Below are 17,535 nucleotides of genomic sequence, written 5' to 3' on the forward strand. Positions count from 1 at the left end.
ATGATGGCTTTTGTGGTGCACCCACTGGGAACTTGATGGAGACAACAAACACATTTCAAATAAACCACAAAGCAGCCACCAGATGGAGGTAACAGTCTCCCCCACCCTGGGGTAGGAGTCAAACAAGTGACAAGCTACATATACCATTAAAGCCCTGAGCCATTGAATTCCCACAGTAGTGCTGTACTTACTGTCATGCCATACAGTGGGAGCTGTCCATGGACTTTAAATTGATTTGATGCTGTCAGGCCTCTACTTGTGTACAACAAAACATCATTAAACTAAAAAGCAAGAAGGAACATGATTTAGATGAACAGTAGTACATTAAACTATAAAGCAAAGGTCAAACCGTAACGATGGGCAGAGAGTCAAGTACTGGAATGATGTTTGTATGAGGGTCCTAATAGGTGACTATCATCTAAATGAAAATATCAGCTTCCATACAATACTCCCAGGATCATCCCCAATCTCCACATGATCTCCTTCTGCAACTGGTGCCAGGAAACTTCGCCCAGTTCCTCGCTTACTTGTAGTTCTCTTCTCGGGTCTCCTGGTGACCCAGTGCACTTTGGGATCTCAGCCCTCAAAATGCTAATGAGCCAATGCACTGAGGTCAGAAATAGTGTTTGTTGTTTCCTGTGCATTGGGGGGGTTTATGGTGGATTATTACCCTGATTTATGAAGGAGCAGGCTTACCAGTCAGCCCCTTGCTAGGAAGGACGAGCATGTCAGCCCCAAAAGAGAGCTTTCCCTCTGAAGACACCTGATTGGCCATTATTCTGGATATTCAGGAGCAGCCTGTCCACCATACCTCCTAATCGTAAAGACTGCCCATGTGGTACACCACATCAAAATGTGACAAATGAACATTTGTAGTTTGTTGCATGCCAAAATAGAATTGATAGATTGTAACTATAAAATTTGTTTAAAAGAATGTTTTCTCATTTATTTAACTAAACCAGTTTTTTAAAAAGAAAACTGAAAAATCAAATTTTATCATATTCAAGCATAAAGATCCCTGACATTGAACCCTGGACTTTTAAACACTCCCCCCGCAACCACACATCTCTTCCACTTAGCTATCCCTGCAGATGGAGCGGCCACTAGAGGGAGTCTTACACACACTTTGCCAATAGGTTACACAACTATTTGCTAGACATGAGTAGAATATTGGAGATTAGGGCTCCTGGATTCTATCCAGGCTCTGGAGGGGGAGTGAGGTGCATTGGCTAACGACATGATAGATAAAACATTTATTTGGGACATTCAATCTGAACGGCAGCATGGGAGTGGACAACACCTGGGTCTGCCATACTAGAGACTTAAGTTTTATTACCAACTCTGCCTGAGGTGAGTTGTGTAACCTCTCTACTTATTTATACAATGGGAGGGTCTTTACTGATCAAAGCCTCAGACCCCAACCTTTAAAGGGCTGTGAAGTGTAAGAAAATATAAACAGAAGTCAACAGAGGTGACATTTGAACTCATGGGCCAATAGCTTCCCAGCTCAATGCATTTTTGCCCTGGACTACAGCAATATCAGTGGGTCAGTCTCCCTCAGCCTGATTTAACAAAATACAGAATGTCCTGTAATATCCAGTGCACTGAAGAGGTCTGCCACCCTCTGCCATCACTCCTCTTAAGCAGCTGGACAAGAAAGCATTCCTCGTTGTGCACTGCACACTTGCTTCACTTCACTTTTTTTTTTTTTTTAAACACAGTTGTACTTCATTATGTTCAATACAAACTGTTCTCGTCACTTACCAGGAAGAACATCCGCTGCTGTAAACCCTTTCCAGACAACTTACTAAGACTGCCCAGTCTAATGAACTCCTGTAGGAAAACAGACATAAAACAAGCATGTCAAATATCCCTTTTCAAATATCTTGTCGAAAGTCTGTATGTACTTAGTGTCATGGCATTGACTTGGTCAGATAGTTATTAAGGCTGTTTTCACACACACTTCAAATACTTACATTAAAATTCTTATTTACAAGGTAGTCTTCCTACTCAGAGCTGCCCTTCCACTTTCAAACATTTTTTTAAGGCACTCAATCACCTGATACAGTTTTATTCAACTTCACAGATTATAATCATCTAAAGGGGAAGCTTCTCTACCTGACGTTGATTGCTCCAGACATCTCCCTCTTCCATCAGTTTTTAATTAATAGGTTATTACAAATCAAACAGCTGATTAAAATAAAAAGGTCTATGTTTATTCACCAGCATCTGGCCACCCTCCTCCTTCAAATATAATGCTTAATATGGTGTATAGCTGACTTGGCTCTTGCTGTAAGCACAAAATCATCTCAAGGAATCCATTACAACAATGGGAGAAGAGGGTGATTTGTCTGGCAACATGAATTCTCCTAGACAAGCCGTGCAGCCCATGTCATGCGATACAGCACATTCACTTAGATCAGACTATTTTAAAGCATGTAAGCTCAGGAAGCGAGAGCTCTCTCTCAGTGGAACTGAACTATCAGAGAGCCAGGTTTTCTGGGATTATAGTGAGTTGCATCATTCGCTGTTTTGAACTATGAAATAATTCCCTTTACCACATAAAGCAAATCAAAGCTTTAATTTCCAGTCACTCTCTCTAGCCTGTTCCAGGCAGTTCCTAATGGGTTCTGTATGGACTTTTAGAGGCCAATACCCATGACACTTTTGTGCATTGTACAAGCAAAGGATACAAAAAGCAGCAGGATAGTTTGTAAAGCATCAATAAACCAGTTCATGGAAGATTCCCCTCCCCAGGGGAACACTCCAGTTTACACAGAGTTGCTGTGTATCTTAGGGACTTTTGGCAGCCAGCACAGAATATTATTAATTATTATTATTAAACATTTATATTATGATGCTGCCCAACGGCCACAACCTGTCTAGGCACCATTGCGGTTGGTGCTGTACAATCACTAAGCAGAGACAGTTCCTGCCCCAAAAGAGCAATCTAAAAGTAAAACAGTCCTGAGAATGTTTTCACTGTGACAGAATGGCCCAAGGTTAAAGCCACCTTTGTCCCCCTTCCCTGAAGGCTGCTCAGACACAGCCTAGGATTGGAGCCATTATCTCTAATGTGTGCTTTGCCACCGCCAAACTAGGAACTGTGATCCACAGGTCAGGTGAGTGATAAGTACAATACAACCATCCCACAGGCAACAGCACACAGCCACAGGTGGTAATAATGTTCTTCAGCGTTAGCTTTCTAGTGCAAAGACTGAGTCTGTGTCTACACTGCCACTTTCAGCGCTAAAACTTTAGTCATTCAGGGGTGTGAAAAAACACCCCCGAGTGACAAAAGTTTTAGTGCTGAAAAGTGCCAGTATAGACAGCACTTTATCACTGGGAGCCGCGCTATAAAGCTACCACACCTCGTTCAGGGTGGGTTTTTTGTTTTGTTTTGTTTTAAATCATCGCCGGGAGAGCTCTCCCCCGGCGATAAAGTGAGTCTACACTGCCCATGTCACACCACTGCCACAGCCGCGCTGTAACATGGACAGTGTAGACATACCCTGAGCAACAGCCTGGGAGTTAATCACATGGGCTAAGAGAGTGGTGAAGGATGGAGAGGCAGCAACCACCTGAACACATGCCAGAAGGTGGCAAACAAAGTAAGCTCTCTGACTTGGCACGCAAAGAATCTCCTCCCTGTCTGTTTTACGGTTTCACTCCATACCGGAACAAGACAACATTTAAGTATACTGTACTACATCCCTCTTGTTCTCTTTTCTCTGTCCTTGGATGGAATGGGGCAGCAAAAAGTGAAATTGACATTTTATCAATTTCAGTTAGTAGTCATGCTGCTCATGAAGTGAAATATGTTGGGAGACAGGAGAGAGTCAGAGAAGAGCAGAGGGTTCAAAGCACTGAAAGGAAGAAGCAAATTATGGTAATTATACCAGAGATTAGGAGGGGAAGACAATGAGAGGAAGGGGGAATAAAAGAATCAGATAAGGAGCAATAAAGAAGTAAACAAGAAAAGAGAGATGAAAAAAGATCCAAAATGAGGACCCGCTTACAGTGATCCAGGCTTTCATTGTTCCCATGGCAGACTTTGGCAACACACTAGCGAACGTGGACTGGGAAAGCCATACAGACACGTCAGCTGCTTAAACATGCAGCAGTCCATTTTCCAGGTAAGACAGACCAGGAAGAGTACAGTACACCAGTGCTCTACACTGGCTCTCCAACCCAGTGCACCTCGAAGTCCTAGTCTTAATCTTTAAATGTCTTAAATGGCTATAACCTAGCTAGCTTAGAGCAACCTTTCTTCAGCACCCCACCTCAACAGCAGACACATCAGACACATTACACCTGCTGGTCCCCAGGTGGAAACTCTCAGGGGCTAGCGATAGGACTGTCTTGATGGAGGGTGTTTGGCTGTGGGATTCTATACTGCCAGGATACCACATGACTTACATTTAGGACACAAAATGCAAAACATCCCTTTGTGCAAGCTTTCCCTCAGTAATGAGTGTGGATGAGAAATGGCCTGGCAGATGACAACCATCAAAAATGACCTTTTTAGTGGTGCAGTATAAAAGGAACGAATGGGGGAGGATACACCCTTCAACAGAGACAAGATGAAACTCTTAATTTTGTGTACAGTACATAGATACCATAGACAGACACAAACAGGAAGACAAAGACAGACACGTTAACTATGCTCCGAAATCACAGTGATGGGCAAAAAAATCTGAATAGACTAGAGCCAATAAAAAACAGAGAGGAAGAGAATTAAACAGAAATAAAGGAGAGAAATTCCCATGCTTTTGTAACATCACTAAAAATATTTATTTAGAAAAGCCTGTATAAAACAAGGACTCAAAAATTATCTTATCCTGTTATATGTAGACTACAGAGACAACTGTCCCCAAGGCTCAAGTGACATACTGATTCCTTGTTTCAGTGCTTGCCAGTATGGAAGAGATGAGTTCCTCCAGCACAAACATCTTATAGTTAAGACTGCGTGTCTGCCACAAAGATCACAGAAGTCACGGATTCCGTGACTTTCCGGGACCTCCATGACTTCTGCATCGGCTGGTGCGGCTGGCGGGGGGGCCACCTGAGCAGCTCGGGCAACCCCTTGGCCAGCTGCACCAGATGCTGCTGGGGCAGTCTCAGGTGACCACCCCCCCACCAGCAGCAGGAGTTCAGATGTGGGAGGGGGCTCAGGGATGAAGAAGGGGGTTGGGGTGTGGGAGGGGGTGAGGACTCTGGGCAGCTCTTACCTCGGGGGAGGGGAGGCTGGAAGTGGCCAGCATATCTGGCTCCTAGGCAGAGGTGCAGCCAGGCGGCTCCGCGTATTGGCTCCGCCCATAGGCGCTGCCCCTGCAGCTTCCATTGGCCATGGTTCCCCCCTCCAAAAGCACCCGTGGTGCCCCCGGGCCCTCCCCACCCCCCACGAGCACTCAAGTTTTAGTCGAGGGTATACAGTACAGCCTTACTTATAGTCCCTTATGGTCATCGGATTTTAAAAATCGTAAATGTCATGGTATTGTAATCGTGAGGGTCCCAACCCAAAATGAGGTTGTGTAGGAGTAGGATTTTATATTTGTATTAGAGGTTATAATGATAGATGGTTATAATAATGTAATATGTATTAAATGTATTAATGTATGATTTGATCATCCTGGCAGCCACCCTTTTCGAATAACAAAAAGGAATGACCCTCTGGGACACTGGTAGACCAAACGCATCTGACAGACTGCCAGTGTCTGTACTGACGTTGATTAAGGCAGGGACAGACCAGAACAATCCTTATGGCTGATTATGGTCACCCTCTGTTTTAGGATAAGTTACAATGTTTACTATGGGGTCTTGTTTCCTATATGCATTACAAATTAGGCCCTTTAGTTAAATATACATTTCTTTGTTTTAAGGCTTAGTTAGTAAGAGATGGGATCTTGTATTGTGTCTATGTTAATGAGATTAGAGGCATGTTGAAGGCCCTGGGCCCCAATGTGAACTGTTTTGGTCACAAGATTTAGTAAGGTTTAATTTACAATGTCTTTTTTGCTCAACATAAAACGCTGTTGTTTGTATACCTTTGAAGGTCTCTCTAAAAGACTGTTTGTGTGAATGAGGAGTGTATGGAAAAGATATGGTGTGAAAGCCATTGTTAAAGTCAGATGGTCAAGGAAGGAGGAGTGAAGAAAAAGACGGTTACTCACCGTTGTAACTGTTGTTCTTCGAGATGTGTTGCTCATATCCATTCCATTAGGTGTGCGCGCGCCGCGTGCACGATCGTCGGAAAATTTTCTACCCTAGCAACACCGGCGGGTCGGCTGTGGAGCCCCCTAGAGTGGCGCCTTCATGGCGCTGAATATATACCCCAGCCGACCCGGTGCCCCCTCAGTTCCTTCTTGCCGGCTACTCCGACAGTGGGGAAGGGGGGCGGGTTTGGAATGGATATGAGCAACACATCTCGAAGAACAACAGTTACAACGGTGAGTAACCGTCTTTTCTTCTTCGAGTGCTTGCTCATATCCATTCCATTAGGTGACTCCCAAGCCCAACTTAGGTGGCGGGGTCGGAGTGAGACATTGCTGTGTGCAAAACCGCTGATCCGAATGCAGCATCGTCCCTGGACTGCTGCACTAGTGCATAGTGAGCTGTAAACGTGTGGACTGATGACCAAACCGCAGCTCTACAAATGTCCTGGATCGGAACTTGCGCCAGGAAAGCCGTCGAGGAAGCTTTGGCCCTCGTGGAGTGAGCGGTGAGGTGCGGTGCTGAGACACCTGCCAGGTCATAGCAAGTCCGGATGCAAGACGTAATCCAGGAGGATAGGCGTTGTGAGGAGACCGGTGAGCCTTTCATTCGGTCGGCCACTGCAACGAAGAGTTGCGTCGTCTTTCTAAAGTGCCTTGTGCGGTCAATATAGAAAGCCAGGGCCCTGCGTACGTCCAGAGAATGCAAACGTTGATCCTGGCGAGTAGCATGCGGTTTAGGATGAAAGACCGGGAGAAATATATCCTGGTTGATATGAAAAGGAGAAACCACCTTAGGGAGAAAGGCAGGATGTGGACGAAGCTGCACTTTATCCTTATGGAAAACTGTGTAAGGGGGCTCGGATGTAAGCGCCCTGAGTTCAGAAACGCGCCTTGCTGAGGTGATGGCTACGAGGAAGGCTGTCTTCCAGGATAGGTACAAAAGTGAACAGGTGGCCAGTGGCTCGAATGGAGGACCTGTGAGTTTGGAGAGAACCAGGTTGAGGTCCCACGTCGGAACGGGCTGACGTTGTTGTGGGTACATCCGGTCTAAGCCCTTGAGGAATCTAACGACCATCGGGTTAGAGAATACCGAGGACGCGAGTTCCCCTGGGTGAAAGGCTGATATAGCGGCCAGGTGAACTCTAATTGAAGATATCGCCAACCCCTGCTGTTTTAGGGAGAGGAGATATTCCAATATGAGAGGAATAGGTGCCTGTAACGGGGATGTGGCTCGTTGTTCGCACCAACAGGAGAACCGCTTCCACTTGGCCAAGTATGTGGTCCGTGTTGAGGGCTTCCTACTGCTCAGCAGAATCTGTTGGACCGAGTGCGAGCATTGTTGCTCTGCCTGGGTGAACCATGGAGCAACCACGCCGTGAGGTGGAGCGATTGCAGGTCGGGGTGACGCAGCCGGCCGTGGTCCTGAGAGATGAGATCTGGACATAATGGAAGCGGGATCGGTGTCTGAACCGAGAGTTCCAACAGTGTGGTGTACCAATGTTGTCTCGGCCACGCTGGAGTGACCAGAATTACCTGTGCCTGGTCTCTGCGCAATTTGGGCAGTACCTTGTGGACCAGAGGAAACGGAGGGAAGGCATAAAACAGGTGGTCTTTCCAGGGAAGGAGAAACGCATCCGAGAGGGAGCCCGGAGCTCGACCTTGCAGGGAGCAGAACACGTGGCACTTCCTGTTGTCTCGAGATGCAAACAGGTCTATCTGGGGAAACCCCCACTTCTGGAAGACGGAATGTATGATGTCCGGACGGATAGACCACTCGTGCGTCTGAAAGGACCTGCTGAGTCGGTCCGCTAAAGTGTTCTGGACTCCAGGGAGGAACGATGCCGTGAGATGGATTGAGTGGGCGATGCAGAAGTCCCACAGGCGAATGGCCTCTTGGCATAGAATTGACGAACGTGCTCCTCCTTGCTTGTTGATGTAAAACATGGCCGTGGTGTTGTCAATGAGAACTAACACACAGCGGCCACCTAGGAGGTTGAGAAATGCCTGGCACGCCAGGCGCACCGCCATCAGTTCCCGAACATTGATGTGCAGGGCTAGCTGGGATGCAGTCCAGAGGCCCTGGGTATGGTGTTCGTTGAGATGGGCGCCCCAACCCAGAGATGAAGCGTCCGTGACCAGGTGCAGAGAGGGTTGTGGGGCGTGAAATGGCATCCCCTCGCAAACCACCTTGTGATCTAGCCACCAGGTGAGGGAGGTCAGGACCGAGTTCGGGACCGTGACCACCATGTTCAGGCTGTCCCGATGTGGGCGGTATATCGACGACACCCAGGTTTGGAGTGGGCGAAGCCGAAGTCTGGCATGCCTGGTTACGTACGTGCAGGAAGCCATGTGACCCAGCAGGGTGAGGCACGACCTCACCGTGGTAGTTGGGAAGGCCTTGAGCCCTTGAATGAGGCCCGTGATGGTACAAAAGCGGTTGTCTGGCAGGATGGCTTGTGCACGTCTGGAGTCTAGGACTGCGCCGATGAATTCTATTCTCTGGGTAGGTTCTAGAGTGGATTTGTCCTTGTTGAGTAGGATGCCCAACTCGTTGAATGTGTGCACTATTATGTGGACGTGAGCTCGAACTTGCTCTTTGGTGCGACCGCGTACCAGCCAGTCGTCTAGGTACGGGAACACCTGTATCCCTTGCCGACGAAGGTACGCTGCCACGACAGCCATACATTTCGTGAACACTCTTGGGGCCGAGGATAGGCCGAAGGGAAGGACTGCAAATTGATAGTGCACTTTGCTTACCACGAATCGCAGGAAGCGTCTGTGAGGCGGGTAAATTGCGATATGAAAGTATGCGTCTTTCATGTCGAGGGCGGCGAACCAGTCTCCAGGATCGAGGGAAGGGATAATGGCCCCCAAAGAGACCATGCGGAACTTCAACTTTACTACGAATTTGTTGAGTCCGCGCAAGTCCAAGATGGGTCGCAGACCTCCTTTGGACTTGGGGATCAGGAAGTAACGGGAATAAAATCCCCTGCCCCTTAACTCTACTGGAACCTCCTCTATGGCCCCCATAGCAAGGAGCGTGGAAACCTCCTGTATAAGAAGTTGCTCGTGAGAAGGGTCCCTGAAGAGGGACGGGGAAGGGGGGTGGGAGGGGGGAAATGAAGAAAACTGGATAGCGTATCCCCTCTCCACCGTGCGAAGGACCCAACGGTCCGAAGTTATAAGGGACCAAACACGGTGGAAGTGGGAGAGGCGATCCCGAAAGGAGGGGGCTGGATCCTGGGGGATGACTGGGGCGCCGTCCTCGACCGCACCTTCAAAAGTTCTGCCTGGGGCCTGCGGGTGGCCTTGGTGGCCCTTGGTTCTGACCGGGTTGAGGGCCGGTCCACCTTCGTCTACCACCTCGCCCTCGCCTCCGGCCCGAGTCCTGTCTCTGACGAGGTGGGGGAGGGGGGGGTAGAAGCGCTGAGGCTGAGGCCTAAATGGCGTGCGCTGAGGACCCGCAACATGCATCCCCAGGGAGCGCATGATTGTCCTGGAGTCCTTGAGGCTCTGCAGGCGAGAGTCGGTCTTCTCCGAGAACAACCCCTGTCCTTCAAAGGGCAAATCCTGCAGGGTTTGTTGCAATTCAGGGGGCAAACCCGAAACTTGGAGCCAGGAGGTCCTTCGCATAGCGATGCCCGAAGCCAGGGTTCTCGCAGCAGAGTCCGCTAGTCCAAGGAGGCCTGTAAGGAGGTCCGAGCCACCTTCTTACCCTCCTCTACCAAGGCCCCAAACTCCTCCCTGGACTCTTGGGGAACCAACTCCTTGAACTTCCCCATAGAGTTCCAGGAGTTAAAGTTGTAGCGGCTCAGGAGCGCCTGCTGGTTAGCCGCTCTAAGTTGCAGCCCTCCGGCTGAATAAACTTTACGGCCAAACAAATCGAAGCGCTTAGCCTCCTTCGATTTGGGCGCTGCGGCCTGTTGACCGTGGCGCTCCCTTGCATTCACTGATGACACCACCAGTGAACACGGCTGGGGATGGGTATACAAGTACTCGTAGTCTTTGGAGGGGACAAAGTACTTTCTTTCCACCCCTCTCGCTGTGGGTGGGATGGAGGCAGGAGTTTGCCATATCGTATTTGCATTAGCCTGGATCGTGCGGATCAGGGGTAACGCCACTCTTGATGGGGCATCCGCCGCGAGGATATTTACAATGGGGTCCTGCACCTCCACTATCTCCTCCGCCTGCAGGTCCATATTACGGGCCACCCTACGTAGGAGGTCCTGATGAGCCCGAAGATCTATTGGGGGTGGACCTGTGCACGACATGCCCGCCACTGCCTCATCCGGAGAGGAAGAGGAAGATGCCTCCGGTGGTAAGGGATCCAAGGGAGGGTCCTGGTCTCCCTGCTCCTGGGCCGGAGCATCACCTGCCCTTGGGTCCAGGACGTCAGGTGGTGCGGACACGGAAGCCTCCATGCCCCCTGGCGGAGGCCGAAAGATGGTGGACTCTGGGGCCCTTCTATCGGAGTGACCCAAGCGAGAGGTCGAAGTTATTGGAGCCCCTTGCGCCTGATGGTACGCCCACGGGGTCCAGAACGACCAGTGAGATGGGCCATGAGCAGGGTCCTCTGCTACCTCCTGCCAATGGCTTATGTCCTGCTCCTCGGCTTGCCCCTGAGGGGGGTATGCCGATCTCGATAAGTCCTCAGAGGAGCGAGACACCGATCTCGATGGCCATGGCGGTGCCGAGTGCGCCGAGACGAATCCCGTGGGATGCGGTGCCGCACGGTGCCGGTCCGGAGATGTTCTATCTCTACGCGGTGCCGGCGATCGGTGCCGAGATCGCGATCGGTGCCGATGACCTCGTCGGTGCCGGGAGTCGGATCTGGACCTGGACGATGACCTGGAGTAGGCCCGGTGCCGGGAGCGGCCTCTCGACGTCGAGCGTCGATCGTATCGGTGCTGAGAACTACGTCTTGATGTCGATCGGTGCCGACGATCATAGCGGTGCCGAGACGTAGAGCGGTGCCGCGACGAAGATCTTGGCCGCGAGTACGACCGGTGCCGAGGTGATATCCGGCGCCGGGACTGCGAGCGGCGTGGGGACCTGCTTCGGGACCTGGACCGGTGCCGTGGTTCCAGCCCCTGCGATGGAGGGCGCATCAAGGCAGGTTTCCCCCTAGATTGGACCGGACGAGTCAACGGTGCCGGCGGTGCCGGTGGTTGGGGCGGTGCCGGCTCCGTGAGAGCGATCAAGTCTCTCGCCGTCGCGAAGGTCTCTGGGGTATACGGGAGGCACTGTATCACCGCCGGTCGCGGTGGTGACCCTGTCTGCACCGGACTCAACGGCCTCGGAGCCGGAGTCGACGGTGCTGGAGGCACCTGTTTCCGGTGCTCCACAGGCGGACGCGGCTCTACCCCCGGCACTGGGGGAGCCGGCGTCTTCGGCACAGAGGTCCCCGTCTTATGGGATTTTTTTATGTCCCGGGGATAATGAACGGCGCCGAGGCACTTGCTGTGATTGCGGTGCCGACGAGGTCCGATGCCGTGGAGGCTTGTCCGACGCCACTCGCGTGGTCGGAATGGTCGGTGCCGCCGGGGCACTGCGCACCGAGGTGCTAGGTGCCGGGGCCTGACGCGCTGATGGAGCGTCCGGGCTAAGTGCCAACTCCATAAGGAGTTGCCGGAGCCGAAAGTCCCGCTCCTTCTTGGTCCTCGGTCTGAAGGCCTTACAGATCTTGCACTTATCTGTTTGATGGGACTCTCCCAGGCACTTCAGACACGAGTCGTGCGGGTCACTCGTTGGCATAGGCTTAGCGCAGGAGGCGCACTGCTTGAAGCCGGGAGCCTTGGGCATGAGCCCGGCCATGCGGCCGGGGGAAAAAGGGGGAGACAACCCCCTTAATCCCCTTGAACTATATAACAACTATTAACAAGTGAAAAACCAACTATTTAACTATAAACAACTAGAACTATAACTATAACTGTGAATGACTGAATAAGCTAGGGAGAGTGGAGAACAGCTACGCCGCGCTCCACAGTTCCAACGACCGTCAGGGGCGGTAAGAAGGAACTGAGGGGGCGCCGGGTCGGCTGGGGTATATATTCAGCCCCATGAAGGCGCCACTCTAGGGGGCTCCACAGCCGACCCGCCGGTGTTGCTAGGGTAGAAAATTTTCCGACGATCGTGCACGCGGCGCGCGCACACCTAATGGAATGGATATGAGCAAGCACTCGAAGAAGAACTTAAGGACACCAGAGAACCATCAACGCGCATCCATAATTGAGGAAGGGCAGATTGACGACCCTGTGGTGGAGGCTGGCACCCCTAAAGACAAGATAATTGATTAAATCAAAACCAGGACAGAATGACCCTGGAGGTGCTTTGGAGTGTTAACATCAAAAGATAACACCAATTAAGGAGTAACAGGTCATAAATGACACAGCAAAATCCATAGAGTTCAACAGAGCAAAGGGACTATAAGAACAGGGTGCTTGGCCATGGGACTTTGGGTTCGTCTTGCCACACTCCAGGAGCATCGGATCGCGACCGATAGAGCCTGGCTCCCCTTTGCGACCAATCTGGCTGGCCACTAGACTCTGGACTGGAAACTATAAACATCAACTGGTGGGTGGGTGTGTCTAAAAAGCATATGCTAACTGCTGTATTCTCAATAAATGCGTCGTGTTGCCTACTCCCCTATAAAAAGGATCTTGTGTGCTTTTTATAAGCATAACAGTTGCGAGGTGGGGTGAGGGCTCATCAGGCTATTGTAGGAGGATCACGGTATTGCCACTCTTACTTCGGTGTTGCTGCCTTCAGCGTTGGGCATCCAGAGGGAAGCTGCTGGCCAGACACCAGCTCTGAAGGCAGCGTCACCCCAGCAGCAGCGCTGCCTTCAAAGCTGGACTCCCAGCCAGCAGCCATGGAGCTTCCTGCAGCCGGGGAAGGTTCCCGGAGATGGGTCTGACCTGGCCTTGGAGTGGCTCATGCAGAGGAAGGGGAAGTCCTGGCACTCCCTGACCACAGGGTCCTGGGTGGTCACCCACTCCCCCATCTGTAAGGCCAGCCCTGTCGACCCCCAAAATGATTACCCCCCCCCAACCCCAACAATGCCACTTGACTTCTGCGCTGCTACTGGTGTTGCCGCTTCCTTCAGAGCTGCGCTCCTGGCCAGCAGCCATCGCTCTCCAGCCGCCCAACTCTGGGAAAGCTGGTCTCCCCTACAATAGCCAGATTTCATGGTCCGTGATGCTTTTTTCATGGCCGTGAATTTGGTAGGACCCTAATTTTAATATAGAATCATAGAATATCAGGGCTGGAAGGGACCTCAGGAGGTCATCTAGTCCAACCCCCTGCTCAAAGCAGGACCAATCCCCAGACAGATTTTTACCCCAATTCCCCCCTCAAGGATTGAACTCACAACCCTGGGTTTAGCAGGCCAATGCTCAAACCACTGAGCTATCCCTCCCCCCTATTACTGCCTCTGTTCCATGTGATGCTCAAAATTTCCTAAAACAATCCAAAACTGTATATAAAATAAAGCCCCAAAAAACCAAAGCAAAAGAGACAAGAGGATGGTTTCCCTCTCCTTTTACAATCAATGGTTTGCTCTGACACTATTGTATTTTACATTTGATTTACAGTCTTTAGTGAAGGAAAGAGGGGCAGTGCTAGGCAGAAACTGCATACTGTGACAATTAGGGTTAGCTTGATCAAACTCCAGTAGCTTTAGATATCATGGCCCTATCTATACTGCTACAAACTGATAGCATGCCCACATTAAAGCAGTGTTAAAATGGCCCAGGCTAACATGATTTAAACATAGCTTACCTGGCCAAGGGGATGGGGCAGAGAAATTTTATAAACTATGATTAAAAAAAAAAAACCCAACAGACTTCTAAACCAGACCTCGTGTTCCAAAGCTATTTGGCTGATAATTTCAGAGCCAGAGATCTTGCTCTTGAGTGAAACTCTGTCACTTACCCTTCCTGGGATTGCTAGATTATCAATGCCTATCAAATCTTTCTTGAGTTCATGCAGCTTCTGGAAGTTCTCCATCTTTATCATACTACCATGGAGCTGAACCACCATTTCAGAAATCTCAGCCAGAGCAGCTAAGTAAATAAAAACAAAGATCTTTTAAATGCTTGTATCAGACTTACAAGCAGGCACATAATATTTATTCCATCTGTGGCTCACGCATAGCACCCTCTCAACAAGATTGTTATAATTCTCCCTTTCTAGTATAAGATTAGTCTAACTGGCTTCAAATTGCATACACACATTCACAAGGTTATTTTACTGAGGATGGCAGTACTGTGGCAATCACCACAGACAAAAGCCTGCTTTTACCTAAGCTTCCCATGGGCATGCGACACTTTAGACCTGACTTTTTTACAGTAACCCTCAGAGCGATTGGTTTTCAAGGAGAATCAACTCATGGCCCTGATAAGAGAATGAACTTTTTAAAACAGTACCTGAGGGCTCCACAGCTATGAGAGGAATTTCCTTTTCCCATCAAGGGAAGTGCAGAGAGCTAGCTAGAATTCACACCTCGACATGGACTCAAACACGCTAACATTTGCAGGCAACCAAAACCCCAAAGACACCCAAGAGGGGCATGCGTTGCCTATGTGTGTGTTTTTTTAATGGGATGCACAGCCCCGATTCTATTTTAAAATACATTTAAACTACTTTCTCCTGCAGCAGCCACATGTGGTTTGGATGGCTGCCCAGAAGTAGAATCAGAAGCTTGATTTTAAATGATATATGATATCCCTGAACAAAACGTACTCGTCAGAGGCTACTCCCAAGGACTCTATTGCATTGTCAGTACTGAAGTATCATTACTACTGATGGAGACAGTCTCGCCATGTTTCCTCTCATTTAAAACATCTCTTAAATCATTATGGTTTCTGCATTATTAATAGATTAATGTTAGGCCCTTTTCTAATCAATTTCAGTTCCTATCTCTCTCATTAGTCTAAATATCTCTGACACATCTCCCTACTCATCACACTACATGGGATCATCCCCATATTTGGAAATTTGGTGAAATGGTTCCATATTTTTATTTCTACCACCACAGACTGTTTGTAAATCAAGGACCCATTCTTGCCATACCTCCAGCAATGATAGAAATAATCTGATCAGTGGCTTAAAATGAAGAACTATTGTTGTGCTCAGTATCGGGTCAACAATGGCACCAGTGGCACTATGCCCACACTTGGAAGGGGCCCATAACAACTACATGCTGCCTCACACAGGATTAATCCAGCCCTGGCCACAGCCCAGCAATGTGGGGTGGGGTGAGAATTGTAGTTCGCACACAGGGGCATTAGGCCTGGGCCTTGGACCTGTATAGTCATCTGCACTACAAATCCCAAAATGCCCTGCACTTGCTGTGAGCTGCCCCGGGTGAAGTGGGTGACCTGGGAGCTGACAAAAAAAAGTAAATGGTGCAAGCAGAGTGTTCCTGCCTTGCACCTGTTCCCTGATGGGGCACAGGAGGCAGAGGGCTCCTGACTTGGCTCCTCCCACCCCCCGCCAGCTCCCTTGTTCTCCTGGAGTGGCAGCAACGCTATGACTCCCAGTATGCAGCCCCCCCGGAGATCCTGATGCCTGGCCACGGGCTCCTGGGAACCATCTGGACCCCGCAGCTTTGCGCTGGGTGTGTGTGTGTGTTTGCGTGTCCCTTTGGCCGCCATCGGGCCGGCGCAGGGGAGGCTGGATGTTTGTGGCCCCTGGGGCTGGCGGGGGGGGGGGGTGTGACAGTGGGGCTGGCTGCCACGCCCCCTGCCAGTGAGAACGCCCAGAAACTTCTCCCTCCACTCCAGGGAGGGGAGGGGGTGCAGCATGGTTTGGGGGGGAAGGTGCATTGTGGGGCAAGCTTGGGTGTGATGTGGGAGCTGGCGATGACTCTGTGTGGGGGCGGGGTAGGAGAAGCAGGGTTTTAAGGTGGGGGTTGGTGTGGAGGGGGCAGAGGGAGGGAGGGGAGAGTCTGGGTTGAAGTTGGAGGTTGGCTTTGGGGAGGGGAGTAGAAGGGAGGGAGGTTGTCAGTGGAGGGATTGGCAGTAACAGGGAGATTGAGGAGAGCCCTTGTGCAAAGGTGGGGGTTAATTGTGTGGGGAAGGGAGGGGGGGAACAGTAGGAAGGACGGGGGGAGAGCCCAGATGTGAAGGCTGAGGTGGGGGCTTGAGGTGGATTGTGGTAGCGTTGGTGGTAAAGTGTGTGTGTGTGTGTGTGTGTGTGTGTGTGTGTGTGTGTGTGTGTCTCTCTCTCTCTCTCTCTCTGTGGCCCTTTCTCCCTGCAAAAGATGGACATCGGCAATTTTCCTCCCCATGCTCCACCCAGTAACTTTACTGTTTCACTTCAAGTCATGAGGGGTGGTGAGGCAAAGGGAGAAATAGGTTAAAGAAACTAACTTTTTAAAAAAGTTTTGTAAACGTTATTGTACCAAAGTAGAAAATCCAGCTTTCAAAAATGGTATTTACGAAACATAACTTTGGGTGGAGGAGGTTGTGGTGGGGAGATGCAGGTACAACTCCACTGACTGCTACATCCAGCCTTAATATGGCTCATAAGCGCTGGGCCCACAAAAGGTTAATCCAGCCTTGGTTGTGCTTTATTATTATCCCTACTACTATGTTCTCCCCAAGGACTCCAATATCCATTAATTAATTGTTTAATTGAAAATGTAACTGGGCACATGGCTTCAACCATCCTCAAATATTTATAGGTCTACTCTAATATGGGGGATTCTTAAGAGTCGGTTTTACAGCAAGGGATTTCTGCTCTACAATGAGGACAAAGATTTAGGGTGGGATTTTTGAAAAGCACCTAGCTGATTTACGAACACAAATCCCCTGGAAAATCATATGTAAGGACGGAGGAGAAAAAGGAGCAGGGAATCACGTCATCATGAACAAGAGGGAAAAACTGGGCAAGAGGCAAAGCTCATGGTGGATTCTCCATCACTGCCCATTTTAAAATCAAGACTGGATATCTTTCTAGAAAATATGGTGCAGGAATCATTCTGGGGAAGTTCTCTGGCCTGTGCTATACTGGAGCTCGGACTAGATGATCACAAAGGTCCCTTCTGGCCTTGGAAGTGATCAATCGATGAAAACGTCAAACAGAGAATATTTTCTTCACGTTTGAGAAAAATATGACAGCAGCTTTGAACACCTAAAGCGAACCATGGAAATGACAATAAAACCGGCTGCACATCTGGAAAAAGAGTATGTTGTCATGCATACGCAGAGACAACCTTAATTCTGACATTTCCTGACTTTTGAGTGCTTGACTCTGCAAGCTGAACACTCTTCTAATGTAGTTTTTTGGATGCAATATTATTTATACTACAGCATGC

The 17,535-nt window shown here is 49.8% G+C and overlaps 1 protein-coding gene across 12 annotated transcripts in view; it reads right to left on the reverse strand.

Annotated features, from left to right (window-relative positions):
* FARP1 (FERM, ARH/RhoGEF and pleckstrin domain protein 1) overlaps positions 1 to 17,535 on the reverse strand; it is a 357,744-nt gene that overhangs the window by 20,787 nt on the left and 319,422 nt on the right. For all 12 annotated transcript variants that reach the window (XR_010600580.1, XR_010600582.1, XR_010600581.1 and 9 more), the window contains exons 19-21: positions 14,148 to 14,278; positions 1,765 to 1,833; positions 192 to 281 (exon numbers count right to left, since the gene is read on the reverse strand). Coding sequence is in view for 9 of the 12 variants with exons in the window: in XM_005287025.5 (XP_005287082.1) it covers positions 192 to 281; positions 1,765 to 1,833; positions 14,148 to 14,278 (290 nt within the window). In the remaining 3 variants the exon portion in view is untranslated. The remainder of the gene's footprint in view (positions 1 to 191; positions 282 to 1,764; positions 1,834 to 14,147; positions 14,279 to 17,535) is intronic.

This window comes from Chrysemys picta, chromosome 1 (assembly GCF_011386835.1).
Source record: "Chrysemys picta bellii isolate R12L10 chromosome 1, ASM1138683v2, whole genome shotgun sequence".
Classification (NCBI taxonomy): Eukaryota; Metazoa; Chordata; order Testudines; family Emydidae; genus Chrysemys; species Chrysemys picta.